At 38.2% G+C, this 25659-nt stretch overlaps 1 protein-coding gene and 1 non-coding gene across 3 annotated transcripts in view; both read right to left on the minus strand.

The window, feature by feature from the left end:
- The window catches only part of Eif3a (eukaryotic translation initiation factor 3 subunit A), a 30292-nt gene extending 6669 nt beyond the window's left edge, over nt 1-23623 (minus strand). The window contains exons 1-17 of one of the 2 annotated variants that reach the window (XM_021221314.2): nt 23399-23623; nt 14840-15030; nt 14557-14693; nt 14033-14196; nt 11871-12070; nt 10451-10659; nt 8271-8442; nt 7391-7495; nt 6934-7032; nt 5479-5595; nt 5088-5273; nt 4255-4602; nt 3649-3753; nt 3184-3297; nt 2555-2677; nt 1681-1834; nt 488-672 (exon numbers count right to left, since the gene is read on the minus strand). In XM_021221314.2, the coding sequence (XP_021076973.1) occupies nt 488-672; nt 1681-1834; nt 2555-2677; nt 3184-3297; nt 3649-3753; nt 4255-4602; nt 5088-5273; nt 5479-5595; nt 6934-7032; nt 7391-7495; nt 8271-8442; nt 10451-10659; nt 11871-12070; nt 14033-14196; nt 14557-14693; nt 14840-15030; nt 23399-23447 (2658 nt within the window). In that variant the 5' untranslated portion in view covers nt 23448-23623. The remainder of the gene's footprint in view (nt 1-487; nt 673-1680; nt 1835-2554; nt 2678-3183; nt 3298-3648; nt 3754-4254; nt 4603-5087; nt 5274-5478; nt 5596-6933; nt 7033-7390; nt 7496-8270; nt 8443-10450; nt 10660-11870; nt 12071-14032; nt 14197-14556; nt 14694-14839; nt 15031-23398) is intronic. The other variant, XM_029534960.1, reaches the window with a different exon arrangement.
- LOC115062896 lies at nt 5908-6039 on the minus strand. Its single transcript, XR_003842803.1, has one exon. It is a non-coding gene; the product is annotated as a small nucleolar RNA SNORA19 (small nucleolar RNA).
- Nucleotides 23624-25659: the final 2036 nt, after the last annotated feature.

Genomic DNA, 25659 nt, shown 5'->3' on the forward strand with positions numbered 1-25659 from the left:
GGTTAAGGGACACACATGTTACCATTATGAAAAATATAGCAGATCTGAATTAAAGTATAGAAGGATATTATGACTGGGGAAACAGTTTAGGAATCAGAAATGACAAATGGGCTAATTTAAACTGAATTATGGGCAACAAAACAATCAATTAGAAGAATTCAAGAGATGAGAGAAACAAATTATTTTTGCATACAAGTAATATCAAGAAGTCCAATTATATCGTTGTACTATACATTTTGAATGAAGTTGGAATGGACCCAATTATCTCTCCCAATTGATGGAGACACTGAATACAAACAGATCTTCGTATCAGTAGTAGTCAGAAAATCAGGCCACAATATTACAAGAAAATTCACTGGTGTATCTATGTGCAGTTATATAAATGCACAAGGTCTGGGAAGACAGCTCAGTAATAGGGGATTTGCCAGAGAAAGTCTAGATTCACACTCCAGCAACAAAGAAAGAAGAGAGTAACATCTATACTCACCTTCCTAGAAAGTGGATCATCACCAAGTCTCCTTTCTTCCTCTCTGCGCCTTTCCCTTTCTTCAATTTCCAGCTCTCTTTGCCGCTTTTTCCTTTCTACTTCTTCTAGTTTCTTGACTCGCTCCTGATACTCTCTAAGTTCTTCCTCCCGTTTTGCTCTCTCAGCACGCTCTCTTTCTTCTCGCTCTATGAAAATTTGTCAGTTTACTCAAAGGTGCTTCCCACCCATACCTTCCTACCATCAGGGTTGCTTTTCTAGTATAAAGCAGAGATGCACTCGTTTTAGAAGGCAATATTAAAACATGACCAGCAATGTGGCCAGCATTTACACATAATCTATGTATTTAATCCTCAGAACCTACATAAAAATGAAAAAATAAAAACTGATTCTTCAAAGTTAGCCACTTCTACACATCATACATACCCAATAATTTAGAAAAACTTAAATTTAAAGTAGATGGCAATCAGCATATAGTGATTAAGATTCAAAAAAAAAAAACAAGAGCCCCCGTGCTCCCAAAGAAAAAAACACCCACAAGTAGGCCACCATGATCCACAAGTAGTCCACCATGATTACGATGGCCCTATACACTAATCGTGCTTTTGTTCAGTCACACAAATCTAGGCATAATTGGGAGGGAAGAATATCAACCTAGGAACTGTCTATCAGACTGGCCTATGGGCATGTCTTGACTGCTGATTGCTATGGGCAATACCATCCCTGGGCAGGTGTGCCTAGGCTGTGTAAGAAAGGTAGCTGAGCAAGTCAAAGGGACTTATCAAAGAAGCAACTTTCTTCTGTGGTCTTTGTTTCAGTACCTTGAGCTCCCTGGCAGAAACTCTGGCTTCCCTCAATAATGGACCATGACATGGAATCCAAATAAACCTTCTCTTTATCCCCCAAAGTGCTTTTGGTCAGTGTTTTATTGCAGCAACAGAAACCACACTAGAACAAATTCTACTGAACATATGGGGTTCCAGGTATAGAACCACATTTGTAATTATCATTAATGACACTGGATACTAAAACATCAACAGAAAAAGTATAAAAGTATGTAGCTATAGACTGATAGAGGAAGCAGCACCAACATATTGAAAGCACTGGGTTATCCGATCCCTTGGTTTTCTAAATAAGAGTGTGAAACATGGCACCCACACCTATCATGCAGTTTATTTAATGGTTACCATGGTTACCTTTGAGCATCTGCTCCTCTGCCCTCCTCTGCTCTTCTTCTTCCTTTTCTCTGTAATAAGTTATTTTGCGTTCTTCTTTCCGCTGCCTTTTTCGTTCTTCTAGGCGATTATGCCTTTCTTCTGCTAAACGCTCTTCAAACTGTTTCAGTTTTTCCTGAAAATTGAACAGTTACCACCACAGGCCATTTTTTTAAAGATGAATTAACAGTTTTACACTTGGAAGTTCACACAATCTGAAAACCATAGAAAGTGGCCACCAAGTAAATACAAAAGCAGAATCTCTTAATGAGTTAAGAAATACTGTGTCATATTTGCTAAATTTTGAATTATTAATATTATCTACACACTGGACTAGAATCAGCTGAGTGCTTGCTTGCCTGGCACATCTGAGGTGGTAGTTTCAACTCCCAGTTGAAAAAAAAGTCACATTTTACTTATAATAAAGAAATAACAAACTATCTTTGATATAGCTCATTTCTTTTTTAGAACTCACTACATAGACCAGGCTGACCCACAACTCAGATCTGCCTGCCTATGACTCCCAAGTGCTATTATTAAGAGAATGTGCCTAGATGCCTGGTCGTGATCTAATTCACTTCTGAATCAAATAGTAAAAATAAAACTTAGGAAAAAAAATGAGTCTAGAGGTAGCTAAGAATCAACTTTCTTCATTGAAACACTTGAGAAGATTAAATATCTCCCAACTCATCTATACAAATACTAATTACCTGTTAACCTTTTAACCTGTGTTAAGGGACAATCCTCAAAAGAAAATTAAAAATTCACAAATTAAACTTTTCCCTAAACAAAACAAAGACACCCCCCCCCCCAAAAAAAAAAAAAAAAAAAAAAAAAAAAAACATAACGAGCTCACCTCATAGACAGACTGCCGGGCAGCTTTGAGCCGCATCACAAATAGATCTCTGTCTTCCAACATTCGTGACATCCTATTCTTATGCTCCAGAGCTTTTTCTCGTTCTAGCTGCATTGTAGTAATCTGAAAGTACACAACACTAGGGTAATCTCCAAAGCATTACCCCAAGAAGATTCTAACATTCTTTAAACTGAGAAGCTTCTCCTTCCCCACTGTATTTTGCAGTGAAAACAGAACATCCCAACAGATCCCTAATGGAAGTCCTATAAAAGCCTCCATACTGTCCCAAGTGTTTTCTATTTCTGCTTAAATACGTATGCCTAAGGAGAAGTATCACAAAATCCTAACTCATCCTTTAAGGTTTAACAACACAATCCTGTTAAGTCTCCAGATGGTAGACCCTGAGACTTCAGATGCCCGGGTCCCCACAAATATGACCTTTCTCTCATTTGTGTGCACATAAGGCTGTAATTAATAGTTTCTTACTAAACCTCTACTTTGAACCTTTCTTTTTCCAGTAAGCAGTCGTTAAAGCATTATATCTAGCAAAATAATTTAAAAATTTTCTGGCGGACTTATAACTTAGCTTATGGTCTGTGGTACCACAATGAAATAAATTAAAAGCTTACTCTTTCTTCTTCTTGCTGTTCCCACAGGTCCATGTCTTTAACCCTTTGTTCCTCATATGCACTCTTTATTAAAGGAATTTCTTCCAAACGCTTAGCTCTCTCAAAATAGTCAATCTGAATGGGATGGAAACAAATGCAGTTACAAAATAACCCCCCCCTTTTTTTTTTTGTTTTGTTTGTTTTGCCACAGGACTACATACATGCCCTGGAACTTCCTCTAAAGACCAAAATGAACTCAAACACAGAGATCAGTCTTCCACTGATTCCCAAGTAGAGGATTAAAGGAATGCACAAACACCACCTGGCCAAAATAGATTCTTTAAGTTACATGAAAAGATTAACAATGCCACTAGGCAGGAGGATCAAGAACTCAAGGGCAATCTCAGCTGCAAAGCAGTTTGGAGACCTTGTTTAAAAATAAAAGTGGAGGTAGGGAGGGAATCCATCAATCTACCCTCTCATCACCTTCTTTTCTTGATTCTTCAGGCGTTCCTGAAGTTCCTTCTTTTCTTTCTCTAGTTGTTCAACCTGTTTGGCCATTATAAAATCTGGATCCAGTTCTTCAAGGTCCTGATGGCAACACAAAGGCAGAATTGTACTTATTTGTGTCAGAACTTCTCTCTACAGAGCCCTGGCTACCCCGAATCCACTCTATAGATCAAGCTGGCCTTGAACTCAGAAATCCACCTGCCTCTGCCTTCCTGAGTGCTAGGATTAAAGATGTGTGCCACAATTCCTGGCTCTAAATATTTTTTATTTGAAGATTTAAATACTTTTGGAAGATTTTAATTATGGGGAAGAGTGTATGTGCATTTGAGTACAGATGCCTGAAATGTCAGATAGTCATAAGCCATCTGATATATGGGTACTGGAAACTAAACTTGGTTGGGTCTTCTAGAAAAAGCAGTACATGTTCTTAACCATTAAGCCATCTTCTCCAGGCCACAAATTAAATACAAATATAATTAATAATCAGCTGCTTTCTAGAATTAAAGTCTACTTAAATGGGTACTCAGTCAAGAAAAATCAAAATTAACCAAATGGGAGCTCAAGAGTAAAAAAGCTACATACTTCAATGTCAATATCTTTAAATGCTTTGGCGCCCAGCTCTGTCTTCTTGATCTGCTCTAACCGCTCCCGAACAGTTTTCTTTTTGATTTGCTCATGTTCTTGAAGGATTCGTTCCTTCTCTCGCTCCTTTGCCTCTTGGCGCAGCCTTTCTTCTTCAGCCTTCCGTACTTTCTGGAGTTCAGCTTCCCTCTGCTCTAGTTCTTCCTTCTCACGTTGAATATTCAGACTCTCAAGACGTTCTTTTCTTTCCTCAATTGTCTGTCTCCGAGCCAGGATCCTCTGGTGCTCTTTTCTTGAATTTTTAAGATATGCATTAACTGCCAACTGATGCTGTTCTTCTTTCTCTTGCTTCAGAAAAAAAAAAAATGCATTTGCAATGATCATAAGTATATCCCAGTATTAGATAGCAATAGTAAAAATAATTGTGAAACACTGGCTTTCAATGAATATTTATTAATGTTCTAGTACAAACTACTGTGGTACTTTCTCAGTCTCTAACAGTGATACAACCCAAGTCACCATTTATTGTTCTTGGCACCAAATGTATTCTGTCAAACCAAGAAAAATATAAACAGAGCTCATCAATAATAATTAAGCAAGAACACAATCACCTCAACAACTGGGCCATGGCCATGATGTCTTATGTAACAGCCTATTATTACTATATAACCAATGAGACATATTTAAAGGCAGTTCAATGGCTTGACAAAAGCAACAAGCAGTGAATAGGAAATCATAAAATCCCTTCTGCAGATTTCATCTCTAACCATATTATAAAAGATAATATAAGTCCTTCAAAACTTTTATAGCTCATATCTCCTCAAGACACATACCAGAATGTGAGCAGGTTTGATGACTTCAAGTGCTTTAGCAAGCACTGAGGACATGGCTGTGAGTTGATTTCTTATTTGTTCTGAAGGCATGCTCTGCAGATGAGGACCAATTGGGGCATCTTCTCGAGTTGCGTAATTCAAATCTGATCCAAAACTCAGAGTCCGAGAAGTATGGTCAATTCGTACCTTTAAAAATTAAATTATCAATAACCAAGCATATATTACAACTGAATGAGAAAATTATCAAGCCAAAGTTAATAGAAAAGTAATGAAAGTCTGCTCAATGGAGTTTTTAAAATGTACCATTATACCAAAAACAGAAACAAAAGATTTGTGCTCTTTCTAGTTCTCAAAGACCTTCTAACCTGCCAATGCTCTTTATAACAAATACCTGCAGGTCACAGTGCCTGGCTGCATCTACTATGGCCCGTTCCAGTTGGAAAGCATCAACAAAAGGAACCAGAGAAGTCAAACGAGAAAATTCAATGCTCTGATAAATCTGTGCCACCTGCACAAAAAAACACAGGGTTAATAACAACAGCTACTACTTAATCACAGTGTAAAATTTCATGATAGCTACAGGAAGCAGAAATTATGCCCATTGTTCAAAAAGGGAAAAACTGAAGTTCATACAATTCAGCCCAGCAATAGACTACTGGAACTGGGGTTTCATTTCAACCCCAGGTTCCAAATCATATGCTATGACCACATTATACATATCTATTTTCTGAAATCCCAATTTCATAAATGAAAAAGACCTAATGGTCACATTCGTAGATAAAGGCCTGCTACTTACCCTAATATAAATATTTCTAATTCTTTTTGTCTGAAGGAGACTGGCAGAATTACTATATTCAGTTACTCTGCTAATTAACCTTCAACTATTTGTATAGCACATAAGAAATAACACTGCTCACATTTTCAAAAGAAAGCAGGTCAATGAAATGTGCAAACGTATCTTAACTCCTCACGAAATAAAAATAAAGTACAAAGCACTTATTTCACTAATAAACATTACTTAACCATAGTCATGATACTGGCCTAAAATGATGAAAACACTAATAGCTAGTGTGAGCAAAAGAAAGACTACCCATTCATTATTGGTAAGATGCTCTTGTAATATACCATCAAAGTCTATTATATAAACTATGTCACTAATTCTACATATTACAGAAGTCCCACTCATATACAAAGGCATGAGCCTGTTATATGTTTGACACTAGAAACCCCTAAAGGGAGCTCCAGTGGCACTGGAAAGAGGTGTTTTCATTACTTTTATCTGAGCAAGTACACTACGGATCTTTCAGACTATAAAAAATCCTGTAGGTAGTCCTATATTAACAAAGAAAACTCAGGTCTAGGTATAGTGATGCACACCTTTAATCTCAGGACTCAGGGGAGCAGTAACCCATTCCTAATGAAATCTCAAAGTATCTGGCAAGGGAAGAAAATTAGGAGAGGGAAGAAGTGGTTAAGTCATTGACCCTTCTTTAAAATTACAAATACAGAGAATTGGGCAGGAGTGGAATTTGGGTAGCTTTCACTTGTTAAATCTCGATTTTTTTTAGTCATGTCATCAAAATAAAGTTATGTGGCTATGGATGACAGAGGATTCCCAGAGCCAACCAGTTTAGCTAATTTGTGAGCAACAGGTTCAGTGACAGAAACCTCCAAATAGAAGACAGTAAAGACAGCCAATATCCAACCTCTAGTCTCCATATACTTGCGTGCACATATACAAAACGAGTGTGTGTGTGTATATATATATATACACACACAACATGATACATACAAAGTCAAGGGCACAAATCTCAGTTTCTCCATAAATCATTTGCTTTAATTTTACCTGTTGCAGAAGGCGGAGTATGGTATTGTTCTGGAGTTGTGGTACATATTGTTGCAATTCTGGTTCCTTTTCAGGTTGTTCCCTAACCCAATTTAATACCTATAAAATCAATTAAGTTGAAAAAATTTATATGCAGCAGACACAAGGACAGTTCACATTCTTTTAACTTCTTTATATATACAAAACAGCATATATAAACATACAAAATTCATCCAACAACACTATCAATTCTTGTCTGAAATTAACTGACAGAAGTGGCTAAAGTAGTCATGCTGCTAATTTATCTCCCAAACTTTGTTTAGCATCAGAAATACCTTTTCTCTCAATATGAAGAAAATGTGCCATCCTCAACATATAAGGGAACAATGACAATGTTCTTTAGACAAGTACAATGCTCAATTGCAATTATGCCAGCCATATAGTAAAGACCAAAATGCCTATCCCCAAGCCTACCTACCTTTGTAACTCTCTCACAGAGTTTTAGTGGGTTGAATTCCACCTCCAACCAGTTGTAAAGGTCTTTCACTTCTGGGACAACATACTGTAGCACATTGAACCTGACCTATAGTAAGAAAAGCAAAAAGTTTAACTGCTAAAGCAAATTTCCCAACTGGGAATCTGAACTGTCTATAAATTAAAACTAGATTATCTAGTAATTCCCTGGAAAACTCACCAAATACCCAAATGCAATACCCATATTGTTTCTACTTATAATTAACAGCCCCGCCCCCCAAAAAACACCAAAAAAACTTGAAAATAGAATAAACCAAAAAGTAAAATGCTAAACAAGTATCACAAAATCACCAGGACAGCACTATTCTTCTTAGAGTAAAATTTAAAAAGCTCAATGTCAATTAACAGGACAGTAACATGTTCATCTAATAGCTCTGGTCTATCATCAGGCTCTACATACAATCAGTCAATCATATCCAAGAAAATAACTGCAGCTGTCTTAAATGCCTTTTTCTTGTCACTGTCACCTAACCATGGCAAATGATTTATATGAGTATTCTAAGTGATCTGGAGATAATTTCAATTTTATATGATTTTATATAGATTACAAGCAAATACAACCACTGCCTATTCCAGACTACTAGCATATAGATGTTCACTGGGATCTGAATCAGTATCATGAAAATACTAAGTACTTAATTCACCACATACCTAATGAACCACTGCTTTAACCAATTGCCTCAAATGAGCAATGTATCCATTTCATCAGTGGTTTCCTGTTCACACAGAGAAGCCTGACAATGAATCTGAATTCCCAATATTTAATCATGAATTAAAACTTTCCACAAAAAGTTTACAAAGAGATACTTAGAACTTGTACTAACCATATCATTAATTAGGCCGATTCGTGTGGGTGGGGCTTGAAGACCTAGCAATGTGGCAAGGCGTCGCTGCTTCTCAACTATAATACCATCCATATCCAAAAGTCGAGCAATATCAGTTCGCTCAGGAGTAATAGGAATGGAAAGAGTTGCCAAAAGGACTCTAGTAGACATTCTGTGGTGAACAAAGTTTTGTTTGTTGAGACTGTAAATGGGCTTCTCTTTAATTACTTACTATATACCAGATTATATATAGCTTATCATGAAAACTGAACTTGGAGGAAATAAATCCTTACAGACTCAATCTCATCAACAATGAATGTAGCCCAACAGCAGTAAAGAAACACTTCCTTACCAAAATAACTAAAGGTAGCTTTAGAAACTAAGAAAATAGATTTTAAGTAAACACAATCATGACAGAGAATAGAAAGGGAGAGAAAAGCTAAATTTTCATTTCCCTGAAACACAAAAAAGTCAGCACTATCGAATGCTAAATAGCACAAGTTTCAGTGTCCAGGAGTAAATGCCTCAACAGTATTAAAGCATCTGTGGGAAAAACAGTATTGATTCCATTGAGCAAAACCATTTTGTTAATTTTGTATCCTTCTATAAAACTAAGAAAAACATACATATAAAAAGGGTAGTGAGGTTTGGAGAGATGGTTCATAGGTTAAGAGTACTGACTGTTCTTCCAGAGGTCCTGAGTTCAATTCCCAGCAACCAAGTAGTAGCTCACAGCCTGTAATGGGATCCAATACCCTCTTCTGGTATGTCTCAAGACAGCTACAGTATACTCACACACATTAAATAACTATATAAATAAAGCCAGTGTACACAAGGCGTAATGATACATGCCTTTAATCCCAGCACTCAGGAGGTAGTGGCAGGGAGGATGTCTGAACTCAAGGCCAGCCTAGTATACCATGCAAGTTCCTGGACAGACAAGGCTTCACAGAGAAACCCTCTCTCAAAAAACCAAAGTCAGTTTAGTGAAGAAAAGAAAAAGGTGACATGTGAATCTAATTCCTACCTTGACAAAAACAAAGAAATTGGGGTGAGGGGGGGTGGAGGAGGCAACTGAAAAGAAACAGGCTATATATAAGGATTGTTGTGGGTTTTAATTATTTATTGGAAGGGATTGTGCTACATAACTTAAGCCAGTCAAGAATTTGCTGTATATTTTAAAGTAATTTTGAACTTTTGATCCTCCTATGTGCTAAGAGTAAGAGCTACCACACTCAAGCTATACTATGATTTTCTTTTAATAACCTACAGGCTGTTTCATGCCTAGCTCCCAAATAGTCCCCATTTTATGATTCATGTTATAAAAAAAATTGGGGGGAGGGGCAGGTAGTGGTGGTGCACACCTTTCATCCCAGCACAGAAGGCAGAAGCAGGCAGATCTCTGTGAGTTTGAAGACCAACCTCCTGATCTACAGATCAGGTTCTAGGATAGCCAAGGCTACAGAGAAAAACCATCTCAAAAAGCAAAAACCAAAATAAAACAAATAAAAACACAAAATATGAACTATTTTACCATGGTACCAAAAAAAAAATTATTTTTATCTTTTCCCAGTCTAGTGATATAAACTGTAGTATTCTTTAAAAAAATTATGCACTATCACCAATGAATGAACCACAGTTCTTAGCCATGTAATATTAAGAGTAAATAGAACCTTTCCCACTCACCCAGTATACTACACTGTTAATAGTAGCTAAGTATAACACATGACAACATTTTTTCAACTTACAGTGGGTTTACCAGGATATAACCCTACCACATTAATGTTTTATAATTAGGAAGAAAAAACTTAATGGAACTAATTACCCAACTATCCAACTTTCTCTAAGAATAGAATCTACCAATACATGGGTAAGAAGGTTCGCATGTTAATACTACCTCTATGAATACATCATCTTCTCATTTGGGTTTCTGGGGAACAGGAAGGATAGAAGATGGCCCAATTCTCCAAGAAGAACAATGGAGACACTTGGTAGAGACAACTAGAGAGTCCTCCTGGCCCCTAAGGAGTAGAGTCTAGGAATAGTGATAAGCATCCTACTAAGCATTAGCAGTACACCGTAACAGGATTTAGTCAAGTTAAAATGTCCAGAAGCTCTCTGGTCTTAGACCATACTACATTTAGTTTAACCTCACTACCATCCAACTCTAACATTCTTACCTTTGCATCTCTTCTTGTGTAAGATTCTTTCTCATTTCTCTAGACAGATGATAAAGACGATGAAGTGTAGATGCATGGAACAAAGCATTTCCAGATTTCCAAAACACTGTTGAAACTTTGTTATAGTAATTTGCCATCAGCTGAGGCTTAGGTGGTTTCTTAGACAAGGAAAATAGTCCATGAATATCTTCCACAGCTTTGAAGGCTTCCTAAAATTTTAGGAATTAAACAAAGTAATCACTATTTAAATAACAAAAGCAAATATCTTGTGAAACTAAAACAGATTATAAATAACACAAATCAAAAATGCCCAACATGGTTTTTATTTCTAGAATGTCTGATAAATGAGAGATTGTAATAATTATAAAAGTGCTATATTGAAATATTTATAAACTATTTAGGTAATAGTGTAACTATAGCACAGTAAGAAAATATCTGCTTATTAGCATACTACTTGGGGCAATTAGACACAATAGAATACAGGTGATATAGAGGAGTAAGGGGCAATTGTGGTCATGAAATAAATAATAAAAAACAAAGAATCCAAGAGATCTGTGAGTAATGGCACAATGGATAAACATTTCTTTAAGCTCATCCATTTTTACTAATAATGTTTGCTTCTCCTCTACAAGTAATTTAAGATGGGTGTCCCTATAAAAAAGGAAAAAAAAAAAGACTGGATAACAGCAGAAAAATTAAACCAATTTTCACTTGGCCCATTAACTGACTTTACATTAAATATAAAAGCCTTTAAGTTATAAAGCAACAAAATGTTGAGAAAACTATCCTAAGGAGGAAGAAGCGTATCACTGCCATCTCTAAAATGCAGCTTACATGATGTATGTACGATGCTAAAGCAGCACTTCTCCAAACACAGAAAACGTGTGTGGTTTAATTTTTTGATCACCAACAAATGCCCATAAAGTACAATAAAGTTAAAATGTATCATCAGATTAAACACAAAATTGTAAGGAAACTGCTAGTTGTCTTTAGATGCAATCAGCGGCATTGCACTTGCCCTGGGTTTGGTACCCAGCACAGAAAGGCATGCATACGCACAAACAGGTACTAATTCCCCCCCATACCAAAACCAACAAAATGGGGTGGGAAGGACCAAAGCACCTCCATCTTTGCAATGTTTTCCCCGTATGTCTATCATCAGACTCACCAGCAGCTCATAGAAAGGTTTCAGTCATAGAACAACAGTTAAAATGGAGGGTTTTTTTCATAAGATGATTACATGATTTGGCCCCCATCTTGCAAGCAATTAAGAACTGAAATACCAACTTCCTGTTCAGAGCTCTTCTTGCTCCATCAAACAATCTTAAATTCGCAGGTTACTTCCTCAAATTAACCAGTAATGCCAGTACTCAAGAGGAGGAAAGAAGTGATGTGATTCTAAGCTAATAGTTTAACTTGCCTGCCATAATTCCATGCTGATAGCACTGTCCAACTGAACAAGTCTGGTTTCCAAATGCATGGACTGGCTCTCTGGATTATTAAGATTAATTGCTGTGCTTTGGTTATGGTGGCGCTGAATCTGGGATAAGTGCATTCGCAAGTTGTCACATAGCTTGCGGAACTCAGCCTTCCGAGTATACTGGAGGCAGAATTTGAAAGCTGTAAGCATAATTGTCAAACAAGAATTAGATATTTTTTTGTCAACTTAAATATCTGAGTTAAGTTTTATCTATCACATATTAAGATCAACTTTAACAAAATTAACTAAACTCACCATTGACTCCCTCCATGTACTTACCTATAACACAACTCTGAATACAAAGCAAACCAAGACAAGGTCATCAGTTCTAGTCTAAAATAAATTCTAGTAATTTACAAATAGGAAATGAATGGAATTTAAATTTTAAAAAGCCTGGAGAGATCTGCCTACTCCAGAGGACCCAGGTTAGATTCCCAGCACCCACATGGCAGCTCAAGGCCAACTGTAATTCTAGTTCCAGGCTACCCAGTGCCCTCTTCTGGCCTCTGCAGGCACCAGGCATGCACACAGTACACAGACATAGTCACAGTCAAAACACCCTCACACAAAAAATTAAAGTAATTCAAAGTAAACTTACAACTCACCTTTAAAGACCTAAAGAACAAAAACTTGTAGGCTGAAATACAAAGAACTTACATAATGTACAAATAGTATTTCTAATTCAATAAATCTAAAACAATTTGATTTAACCTCAACTCAGTATTTTTATCAAATCAGAAAAGGCCCAAGTTTGCTTGAGGACATGAATATTCACATATGGCATACACATAGAGGTTCTAATATTCCTACTAAAACAGTCTTGGTTGAAAGTTACCAACACATAAAGAAATTATAAGCCAGGTGTGATAGATGTGTGCCTGTACTCCTCAGCACCTGAGAGACAGAGAATTGGAGATTAAGACTAACCAAGCCTAAACTACATAGGAAAACAAGATAGACAAAAAGAAATAAATTAAGAGAGTAATCATCTCTTAAGACTGGCAATGCAAGCTTGTAAGTATAAAAAACAGGAAGAAAGGGCCGGGTGTGGTGGCATCCCAGCACTTGGGAGGCAGAGGCAGGCGGATTTCTGAGTTCAAGGCCAGCCTGGTCTACAGAGTGAGTGAGTTCCAGGACAGCCAGGGCTACACAGAGAAACCCTGTCTCGAAAAACCAAAAAAAAAAAAAAAAAAAAAAAAACACAGGAAGAAAAAAAAAAAGTCAAGTCACTCAGTTACAAACCTACTTTCACTGGAGCAAAGAATGCTATCAGGAATACAGACTACTCTTACAGGGGTCCTGAATTCAATTCCCAGCAATAACATGGTGGCTCGCAACCATCTGTAAATGAGATCTGATACCCTCCCCTCTGGTTACAATGTACTCATATACATAAAATAAGTAAATCTTAAAAAAAAAAAAAAACTGCTGTCAATCTAGTCCTTTAGAGGTAAGTGTATGCTGAGAGGCAACAAAGTAGGAAGTGGTCAAAGTACTACTGTGTAAGAACAAAAAGGAAAAAAACAAATACAATGGGCATATTGGTGCTTGCCTTTAATCCCAACACACAGAAAGCAGAAAGAGGCAGATTTTTGAGATCAAGGCCACCCTGGCCTAAAAGTGAATGCCAGGATAGTGAGGACTTACAGAGAAGCATGTCTTCCCCTAAAATAAATCTAAATATGTAAGGCTATCCAAAAAATGGAGAGGTAAGAGATTGGGGATATGGGGAGCATGCAATACATGGGACATGGAACCAAGAGGAAGGAGTATCTGGCATTTGGTGGGGAGACACAGAGAAAGCAAGGCGTTGACAATGGAGAAGGGAGGGTGATGATCAGGAATGAATTATAACATTAAAATACCATAATGGAGGCTATTACTTTAAAAGCAGAAAAGGGTTTCAAAAGTCGGTGGAAATATATTAACTGTAAAGACAAATATCTTCTTCAGCTACTTATCTAATAAATGTCAATCTCATTTTACTAAGGATAATAAACTAGTTCTATTTTTAAATAGTATAGAGAACTGAAAGTTACTCTACAAAATTCTAAAGTCAACTTTTCAAATCAGTTTATTTACATTTTACGCTGTCATTTTACCTTGTTGGGCGATATCATGGTAAAGGCGCTCTACTCTAGAATTGTTTCGAAGAAGGTCCAAACACTGCCTGTATGATTCCCATAGGAACTTGACCCAGGGAGTCAGTAGCAATCTGTCAGTACGATCCTGAGTATCTTCCCCACTTACTGCACTTAAGAGAACACTACAAAGAAAAATGCATTTGAAAACTATTTTAGATGACTTTGCTATGATCAGAAATTCCAAACCAACAATGACCACATACAGAATCTCATATACACTATCAAGCTGTCCCTCATCATCTGTACCCAAAGTCTCAACCTATATTATAATTGTCTAAATTTTAATGCATGTTCTACCTCAAGGAATAAATTTTAAATATTGTTTACATGATTCCTGAAGTATATCAACTTCAGACTTTAAAGATAAGCAGTTTTTTCCCCAAAAATCATCTACCTTCAAAAGGAGCATGGGACAAGTGCACTATGAACAGAAACATTGTGCTAACTATCAAAGTATTTACTAAGGGTTTAAACTCACATACCTCTCAGGAGTCTGAATATTATCCAGATCTTCTATGTCTAACACCATTTGTTGGGACTCTTCTTTAGCAGCTTCTGTTTTTTCCTCTGCTAATTTCAAATATGCCCTAACAACATCTTCTAAAGATTTAATGTTTACCTACAAGAAGGATAATGAATTTATTTTTCTCCAATAAACCAAAGAAGAAAAAAGAAAAAGTTAAGCAAATTTTGATGTATAATTTAAAGGGTAAATGCCTCTGAAAGTTACTAAAAGCACTTGAAAAAAACAAACTCTCTCTGTACCTGCTGGCATATGTTCTTATATTGATATAACCCTTCCTTAGCCAAGTGGCTCTTACGAAGATCCACACACAGTTCCAAGTATTTCAACATAATTGGCTCATGTATCTTCTGCCATGTTCTGTGCTTCTTACTTTTCATTACATCATAAAGAACATCCAGGGCAGGCTGCTTTTTGCCAACCTCAAGAAATTCTGGGGAAAAAAAGAAAAACGAATTAAAATTAGCTGTACATACTATATAAAAATCTAAATGACCAACCAAGGAAAATGACTCAATCAATAGGTAAAGATTCTTGCTGCCAAGCCTGATCCTGAAACCCACGTTAATAGAACCCACTCTTAAAAATTGTCCCCTGGTTTCCATATGCACACAGAAGATTGTGCATACCCCGTCACTTCTACAAATTAACGTAAAAGAACTTTTAAAAATCTTGCGTCTTTACTGTTTGCTTTAATTTTCTGACTAGTTCCCAACTATTATCAATGTATAATGATGAAATGATTAACCTGAAAATACTGCGTTTATGTAGAGGGACTCAGTGATTTTTAAAATTCCAGAAACTGAAATCATGGATGGGAGAATCTCCCATAGTAAAAGTTCAAGTATGACTGCATCACTCTGTAGCAGATTAAATTTCTGATATATTATTTTATGAAAGTAGATTGTTTTTTCTATCTACTTTTAGACTAGTTGACTACATTTAAATTTATTTCAGAAACTTGCATTTCATCCATTTTCAAGGAATTTAGTGAAGTGTTTACAAGTGTTACAACTGCATAGTAAGTGCTCCAACTTTGTCAGTTGGTATTTCCTTACCTATGTTTCCACAAAAAGTTTACAACCATCTACAAAATAGTTTGCTAAGATTTTGTTTGGGACCCCACTGAATATAGATGTGAGTTTGAAGCTGTGACGGTCCATCCACTATCATGTAAATAGTCACATATTCACATACCAAAGAAAGACAAACTTTAAAAAAGGGGGGGGGTGTGTCATGAATCTGGAGAAAATGGCTCAATTATCCAAGTCCTAGCACCCACAATCAAGCAGCTTAACTGCCTGTTTCAGCTCCAGGGGGATACAATACCTTTTCCTGGCCTCTTTCAACATTTCACACAGCATGCATGCATGCACACCCTTTTTCTTTTGAGTAGAGGGGTCAAACCAGTGCATCTTCATGTAGCACATCTCAAAAATAAACTTTTAAAAGGTAAAAGGAGCTTCTGAACTTAGCATCACATACACCTTTAATCCTAGCACTCCAGAAGCAGAAGCAGGTGTATCTCTAAATTTGGAACCAACCCCATCTACAGAGACTCGGGAGAACTAGAGCTACACACAAAGAAAGGAAAAAGTTCATAGTGAAGTATGGTAAAAAGTTTTTTTTAAACCTGTCTTTTTAAAGACTTATTAATTTTACCTTATGTGCATGTGTGTGTTTTGTGCTCCATGGGTGTTGGACCCTTGGAACTAAGAGTTACAGAACTACAGTCCTAAAGAGCAGCAAGTATTTTTAACTACTAAACCATGTACCTAGCCCCAGAAATTTTTTTAAAATTAGCTTTGCTGGTTGGTAAGTGGCACATGCCTTCAGTCCCAGCACTTGGGAGGCATAGGCAAATGTATCTTAGTTCAAAACCAGCCTGATCTAAAAAATGACTTTTACTCATCCATGAAGGTGGGTAGAAGCTGTCTCTCCCCTCTTTCTAGGATGCACTCTATATGTTGACTGTGACTTTCAAGGGTATTTGTTTGCCATTTGCTGATTTGAGGAGGGGGATAATTTCTAACTTCTTTCATTGATAAAAGTATTACACCTTTGAAATACAAATGGATTGAGTTCCTAATTAAAAAAAGTTCTTTGCCCCTGTCAGTCATTTTCTTATACGCTTAGCAAGATTTATAACTCACTGTGTAGTGTTCCTAAACTCAGCTGAAGACCTGGTACATAGAGTTCCTTACAGGATGATATTAGGAAACATCATTACTGATGATTGCAATCTCCTTTCAGGTGATGAGGTTACAGGCCTGCTTTATTAAGAAGCTATGAGCATGTGGAGTGAGGAGCATACTTTTAGGCAACATGGGGACCAGTCAGGGCTGTCCCCTTTTTTCTTCCACACCTATGAGGAACCTTTGAACAACTGGCTGAAGCTATCTCAAGAAAAATGTCGAGAGTCTCATGATTCTTTGTGTTAATAGACTTTCAGATTATTTTGTTTGTAGGTTCCAGTTTTTAAAAATGTTTAGGTAATCTGCTTCCCCAGTCCTGATCTTGTAGATTCCTTAGTGCTGAACCGATGCTTTCTTGTGTCTCAACTCTTTGTGTATGAACTCTTTTCAGATGTATTAAACAAACAAAACCCTTCGAAAAGTTTCAAAATAACCAGGGCTACACAGAAAAACAGAGACTTGATGGAAAAATAAAGCTAGTACTTTTCTTTTTTTTTTGTTTGTTTGTTTGTTTGTTTGTTTTTCGAGACAGGGTTTCTCTGTTTAGCCCTGGCTGTCCTGGAACTCACTTTGTAGACCAGGCTGGCCTCGAACTCAGAAATCCACCTGCCTCTGCCTCCCGAGTGCTGGGATTAAAGGCATGCGCCACCACGCCGGGCTAAGCTAGTACTTTTCAAACAATTATCAAGAGAAATACTGATTAAGATTCAGTGGTCTAAATGTTTTAAGTATCCTCCAAAACTGGATTGACACATACTCCCTAACTAAATACCATTAGGAGTTGGCCTTTAAAGAGGTGACTGGATCAAAGAGTTCTACCTCTAAATGCAACAAGTAGCTTTTATACTAGATATTTGATAGCTTCCTTTTTGTTCTCTCTTATCAGGCAAGGGAACATTATTAATCTCCTCCTGATGAAACAGTAACAAGCCATCCAGTTCTCACTAGATACTGAACCTGCTACCTTATCATGGATTTTTTTTTTTTTAGCAATCAGAAATAAGAGAAATACATTCTTGGTTTTGGTAAAGTACTCAGGATGTGTTATCTTGCTACACAAGTAGATTAAAATAAAGGACATTCTACAAAATTTAAGAGTTCTCAAATCTGTGATAATAGATGGAAAAAAAAACTAGTATAGTCTGACACACTATGACAATGAAGACAATGAACTAAATGTGATGTGGTATATGGATAGGATCCTAGTGCATAATAGGGAATACAGGGGAACTGATACACAGTAAACACAGGCAAATCTGTGAGTTGGAGGCTGGCCAGATCTACTTAGTGAGTTCCAGGGCTACAAAGTTAAGATCCTACCTTTCCTAAATAAATAAATAAATAAATAAATAAATAAATAAATAAATAAATAAATAACTTCGGTTGATGGCTCCTTACTTGTAAAAGACATAACAGATTTTATATGTTCACTAATGGAAACAACTGGATATGGTGAAAACTCTGTGTTATCTTTGAATGATTCTGTGAAGCTGAAAATTGTCCTATAAAATTTAAATTAAGATTTTTAAAAAATAAAGACTATAGGACAAAGTAACTTCGACTTTCTGAGCTTGACTGAAAGCATCGTGTGTGGGCTGGGGAGATGGCTCAGCAGTTAAGAGCACTGACTGCTCTTCCAGAGGTCCTGAGTTCAATTCAATGGGATCTGATGCCCTCTTCTGGTGTGTCTGAAGACAGCTACAGTGTACTCATATAAATAAAGTAAAAATTCTTTAAAAGGGGGTGGGGAACATTGTGTGTAATAACTAGATTTCTAAGTCTAGCTGCCATATGTAGCACCTTTTCAAATCAGTCAACAGAAGAGACTCTACATTAAAAATGTTCATCTTGGGGGCTGGTGAGATGGCTCAGTGGGTAAGAGCACCTGACTGCTCTTCCGAAGGTCTGGAGTTCAAATCCCAGCAACCACATGGTGGCTCATAACCATCCGTAACAAGATCTGACGCCCTCTTCTGGAGTGTCTGAAGACAGCTACAGTGTACTTACATATAATAAATAAATAAATCTTAAAAAAAAAAAAAAATGTTCATCTTATATTTTTGTCCCTTTCCCCCTTTGTACAAATAGTAGAAAATATTTAATCTAGCCAACTGGTTAGATTCACTTTTAAATTTAGTAATTAAGAGTGGTAGTTTATTTCCCAGCAATGACATGGCACTCACAACCATCTGTAATGGGATCCAATGTCCTTTTCTGGTACGTCTCCAGATAGCTAAAGTGTACTCATATACATGAAATCAATCTTTAAAAAAAAAAAGGAATCTTGGAGCCAGAGGTAGTGACCCACCTCTTTAATCCAGCAGAGAGGCTCAGGCAGGCAAACCTAAGTGTGAGGTCAACCAGCCTGGTCTACACAATAAAACCCTGTCTCCACCACCCCCTTAAAAAAAGATAATATCTCGAACAATTCTTTTTTTCAAAGGATAAACCTGAATTGAGTGGAGAAGCTCTAGTTTAAAACAAGCATGTTAGAAATCTTGGGTTGAATTCCAGTACCATTAAAAAAAAAATAACAGAATTGAGGCTGGAGAGGTGGTCTAAGAGCACTTTATTCCTCTTTCAGAGGGTCCAAGCTCTGCCTCCAGTACCCACATTGTGGCTCATCACCATCCCAGGACTCTGATGCCCTCTTTCTGATCTCTGTGGACATCAGACACACACGGTGCATGAACACACATACAAGCGAACATTCATACACATAAAAGGCCTATAAAAGTTTATTATTTAGAAGCTTACTAGATCTACAGGTTTAATGACTCTGGTTTCAGGAATGGTGCTTCCCAGTTCTTCCAGTGAAACAATATTGCTTCAATTCTCCCATATACTAAGTTTATACCTAAACAAATCACATACCAAACTACTAACCAAAAAACATAGCATACCAAACATACCATATTAAACAGCTTTACAAAATATTCTAACTCATCATATTTATCAGCAATGGTTTGTCCTCCAGTGCTGGAGACCAAACCCAGGGGCTTGCCTCCAGTGTGCCAGGCCAAGACACGACCCTGACACAACCCTAACCCGACCCCTTATATCAAATAGTACTCACATGCAATCAAATACAAACTCCTCAATGTTATGTGTGAGGAAAGACTATTTTCACTTGGGCCACCCTGTCACCCATGAAAAACTTACTAAGCCCAATCTAAGTGACACACAGAACACTAGATACTATATTGGAACAAAAATGCCTTCCTGTTTTAAGTACTACCCCCTTCCTCGAAGTGTGCCTAAGGTTAGTTTTCCATGTTACTTTAGGCGTTTTTCAAAGCATTTAACCAAAAGTCCCTATCCACAAAAAAAAAAAATTAGTAAATGCATTTAACAGTAAAAGCAGGATAGCTCAGCAATTTAGAACACTGGCTATTCTTCAAGGACCTGGGTCCTATACGCAGCACCTACATGGATGTTCACATCATCAATAACTCCTGAATCCTGAGTTCCAGGGGATATTTCCTGACAGCCTCTTCTGACCTCTAAGTATATAGTGATAAGTATATAGTGATAGTAAGCATATAGTGATAGACATACATACAGGCAAAGCAATCATACCATAAAATTAAAAGAAAAATTGTAACAGCAACATTAAAATGACATTACACCTAATCCCCAATTTTACACTAAGGATTTAAACTTTAAGCTATTACCTAGTGCTTGCAATACAAATCAAGTTAAAGTTAAGGACTAAACCCATGAAAAAAAAAATACAAAACACCGGAAATATAAGAATAATCCACTTTCCCAATGTGTAATTTTTAAATGGGCATGAGATTTCTTTACTTTAAAAAAATACTAGATTTTTTTTTTACTTCATGTGTATGAGTTTTTTGCTTATATGTACCACCCTTTGGATGTCAGAAGAGAATGGATCCCCTTCCAACTGGATTTAAGTTGGTTTTAAGCCACTGTGTGTGCTGGCAATCAAACCCAGTTTTTTGCCCACAAAGTGGGATTTCTTACTATCACTTTTAAATTCTTGCTTAGAAGCTTGATATGGTTGAATCGACTGAAGCAATGAGATCAAATTTGACAACCTGGGCTACCTAATAAGGCTCTGCCTCAAAAAAAAAAAAAAAAAAGTACAAAAGTAAATAAACCTTTAATGACAGATTTAAGAGTTGTTTTCTTAATGATGGACCAAAGTCCAAGCCCAAAAATCTAGCTTTGAAAGTTTCAAATAAGCTAAAAGAAGCTCACTTGAATATCAAACATTTGCTTGTGTGATGGAGCGTGCCTTTAACTTCAGCACTTGGAAGGCACAGAACACCCCTTAACCCTCCCCCCAGAAGAAAAAGAGGGAAAATAGACAATAGACTGAAATTGGAACAAACTCTTTATGATGACCATGGCTGTGAAGGCTTCTGCAGCTAGAAAGAATTATTTCAACCCTTAGATGATTTCAAGATTAAGGTCTATAAACTGAAATCCAGAATTATATTATTAGAAAAATAGCACTCTGCCTTTCTCCTTAGTATGACTGAAACCATGTATCTACCAATAAATAAAAGGTTCATATCAATCCTTCATTTTTCACTAATTCCTTCAAATTAAGTATCTAAGCTATAATGTTACTTCTCAGTTGTGGGGTTTCATAACAGTATTACCTTTTAAGGCAGGAGTTGTAGAGTGTGAGTGTAAAAGGCTTTGACACTTTCCCACCTCCAAATTACCAATTAGAATGGCTTGAAGGTCTAGTTTATTTATTAAAATGATGCAACAGATTAGCTCTAAATATCCCTGGGGCTACAAAATGCTATAGATAAAACATTTAGGTAAACATTTCTTAAAAGTGAAAACCCATTTTATCATCTACTTGTTCTATAAACAGTGCCATGTGAGATAGACAACCTGCTCGTGTCAAGTCCCTTGAAAGCTAAGGCACCACTACTTGCTACTACTACATTAGTTTCTGTAATGGGGCTGCAGCAAGAAGTCAATACAGGCCTTAGGGAAAATACACCAACAAGACCAAAATTAGCCACACAGTACCACAAAGTACTAGCCTACTTTGCTGATATTCTCCCCAGCTTACTCAACATTAATCAAGACAACTTAGAAACTGTGAAAAGAAATTAGAACACATTATGTAACCTTTCTACTTTAAAACGTTACTGGAATATTAACCAAGTTAACATGAAGATTCCAAACAGGAGACAGATATGGTCAGCATGTTACTATGTAGGCCAAAGACTGTAGTGCACTACTATGGGGAAAAGTAACTGCTGCTAAATGTTACAGCTTAAACATATATAATAGCTATACCTAGTAAATCTATCCAATTCCATTTTCTACAGCACAATGTAATTCTAAGTTTCAAAACATCAAAAGTCCTAAATTAGCTACAGCTCTATTTTCAATAATAAATTAGTGCTAGAGATATTAGGTGACCCACGGTGCATTATTATTCTATTCCAGACTGCTTCCTAACCACAAAAAATATTAAAGTATGTAACCAACACATCTTCATTCCCAAAAATTATCACCAGTATTCTTTTATAAGTTTTGACTCAAATGGCCTTTCCAGAAAATGAAACTTCCACTTCTAACAAGCTTGCCAAACAAAAACCTGCAATATACATGGTTTATCTGTTTGGACTGGAGGGGTTGAAAAGGGCACAGATACTAAATTATCAGGTTTTATTTTAAAAAATAAAAAGCAATTTTTAAAGGTCAGATCAGATATGTGCATACGAGTTTTCCACCACACAATGTCAGAGGTCCGGACAAGTCTTTCCTGCAAGCACCAGGCTTAATTAAGCACACGTATGGAAATAGAAATAGCACTCAGTGGCTCTGTGGTGGAAGAAAAAAACAAACAAAAAAACCAAAAAGCTGATCTGGATATCAAGAGACCTTGCCTTGGTCTTAGTTTCCTGACACTCCCAAGTGACCTTGGGGAAATCACTCTTTCTACTGGGGAGATCATTTTTAAATCCCTAAAGAATATTAACTTTACTTGATTCGAAATGACCCTCATTAATTCGGGGGGTTGGGTGGGGGAAACACCAGAGGAAACAAGTTAATGGAGCAGAGGCCTGAAGTGCAAACTAGTAGTGAGGGAAGTAGACCCTGACCCAGAAGGCCTCCGCGTGGGATCTGGAACCAGACGTGCCGGAGAGGTGGAGTGAAGGTAGACTAGCCGGCTCCCGACCCCGGCGGGAGGTGGAGCCGAGGTTCTCGCGTGCATTGTCCCCGGGAGGGAGCCATGTTTCCTCCTCCCGGCACTCCCAGATGGCGGCAGGGAGCGCGGGGCTTCCCAAGCAGCCCGCGGGTTTGAAAAGCCAGCAGGCGGCCGATCGTAGCGAAGGATCGCAAGACCCGAGAGTCCTGACCCGCGGGCCGTGGCTCCGCGACGCAAGCCTCGGGCGGCAGCCACTCAACACACACCGGAGCGACGGTTCCTGATCCGCGCCTTCCGCCGCGGCCCGATTGAGTAGGGAGGCCGTGCGCAGACGCGGCCGGGTGGCGGCGGCCGTGACCACTGGCCTCCACAGCCCGGGCTGCGGGCAGCAGGCGGGGGCCCTCGAACTCCCAGGCCTCGGGCCGGCCCTGCGCGGCGCGACCCGCTGCCTTACTCACCGTTGGCGCGCTTGAGGGCATTTTCCGGCCTCTGGAAATAGGCCGGCATCTTGGCGGTACGCTCAGTTCACCCGGCGTCAGCGAACTCCCTGGTGGCCTGGACCGGGAGAGAAGGCGGAGGGGAACTAGCGCGAGCTTCCACGCGCCTCGCCAGCAGTCGCCCGCGCCCAGCCGGCCAGAGACGGAAAGGAAGGAGCCACGTGATTCCCTCGCGGCGGCAGCGCCGCCGCCCGAGCCCCGGATGTAGGAGGCGGGCCTTTGCGCATGTTCCGCCTTTCCCCGCGCGCAGGCGCGCTGGCGTCTCGAGCGCGGGCTGACGTGGCGCTGGGTGCCCAGCAGCGCGAGCTGTTCTGTTCTCTGGTCGCGGGAGGGAACCTTCGGGGCAGTTTTCTCCGACCACCTCTGCCCCCGAGGACATGGGGTGGGTTAGGGCTAATTTGCGGTCAGATCTGCGACGAGAAAAGGCAGTGTCTACACAGTCATTGCCAAATAACGTGCGCGGAAGCAGGCCGCGTTAAGGTCGCGTCGGCTCTGCCGGGACCTCTCCTGGAAAGGTTGAAAATACTGAACGGAAGTGCTGAGCCTGTGTCGCTGGCCAGTGGTGCTCATCGCTAAGAAATAGGTCATCAGTCACTTGATTGACAAGGAAGGGGAGGGAACAAACGAATAATAAACAGAGTTATTTGGTATCCTTGTAGGGTTAGTGTCTCAAGGATTCCGAAAGAAGGGAAGTAGGGACAGAGCCATCTCCTATGAGTAGAAGACCCAGGGACATAGATACCTGGCTTGTATGTTTGAAAGTACGCGAGTGTCATCGATTTTTACATACAGCTCACGTCACAAACAAATATCAGAAATGTGTATTGGTGAAGAAATGGCTTATTGCAAGCCAAGACTTTTATTGCTACCTTACAAATGTAGTGTTCACAGATTAATTACCATGCTTAGAGCTTGAAAGCCATTTAAACCGCGTCGAATTATTAGGCTCTTGGTAGGAAATTAAGTTCAGGGCTGTGGCTGTACAGTGACTGAGCGCTCCTCTAACACACACGGGCCCATAATCCCTGGCACCACACAAAGGTTCAGAGAAAATTCAGAAGGAAAAGAATAAATTTTTGCAAGTTTATTACATATTTTACAATAATATGGGATATGTGAATTGAGATATTGTGTCAATGAATGAGTAAACCTTAATAAATAAATAAATAAAGCCTGAGCGTGGTGAGAATCTATGCCTTCCGCCTTTGATCCCAGCACTCAGGAGGCAGTCAGGCAGTTCCCTGTTAATTCCAGGCCAGTCCAGACTATACAGGGAGTTCTATAGACCAAAGCTACACAGAGGAAAACCTTTCCCAAAAAACTAATTAAAAATATTTTAAAGCTATGTAAACATCTGAAGAGATACTAATCTTGCAGAGCACTTTAGTTCAGCCACATCAGGCTGCTCATAACCACCTATAACTAGTTTTGGAGTATCTATCATCTATGGCTTACCCAACACTTGCATTCACATGAACATACCCTCTCAAAGACACAGGGCACACTAAAAACAATAAAAAATATTTTAAAGTTGATTTCAAGAGTTCTTCCTCCAGAATGCTGAGACCATGCTAAATACGTGAACTTTCTCCTTCCAAAACAAGTACCAGACAGGGTTGGTGTAAAAGAACATCCAGTATTTACAAGCTTTAGCAACTGTTTTATGGGCATGATCAAAGAGTTTCTTTGTGTATATTATAGTTAAGTCAAATTTTAAAAGCCAAACATAAAGAGCAAATAGTTCTTTCATGCAGTTTTTAACTACATAAAAATTACTTCATAGGCTAAAGAAAGATTCAAGCAGTAAAATAAAAAGAAACTTGGCCTAAATATCAGAAAAGGCTTTCTCACATTCTCGATTCCATTATCATATCAAAAAATAGTAAAAATAGGAGCTGAAGAAATGGCTTAGCAGTTAAGAGCAGTTTTTGCTCCTGAAGAGGATCCAGGTTTGATTCTAAGCATCCATAAGATGGTTTATAACCATCCATCCATAACTCTAGTTCTAGGATATCACCAGGCACACACATTGTGCACAAACATTCATAAAGACAAAATAGTCATAAAGGTAAAATGGGTTCAGCATTACCTATTTGGTAGGCCCACAGTCAGTTGACCACTAGAAAATCAAAAGAAGTGAAATGAAATATCCCTCATATTGATGACTTCCCCTTCGTGTTATTTAAAGTATACGAATCATCGATGACATAATAGACAATGAT

Source organism: Mus pahari, chromosome 1, assembly GCF_900095145.1.
Source record: "Mus pahari chromosome 1, PAHARI_EIJ_v1.1, whole genome shotgun sequence".
In the NCBI taxonomy this organism is placed as follows: Eukaryota; Metazoa; Chordata; class Mammalia; order Rodentia; family Muridae; genus Mus; species Mus pahari.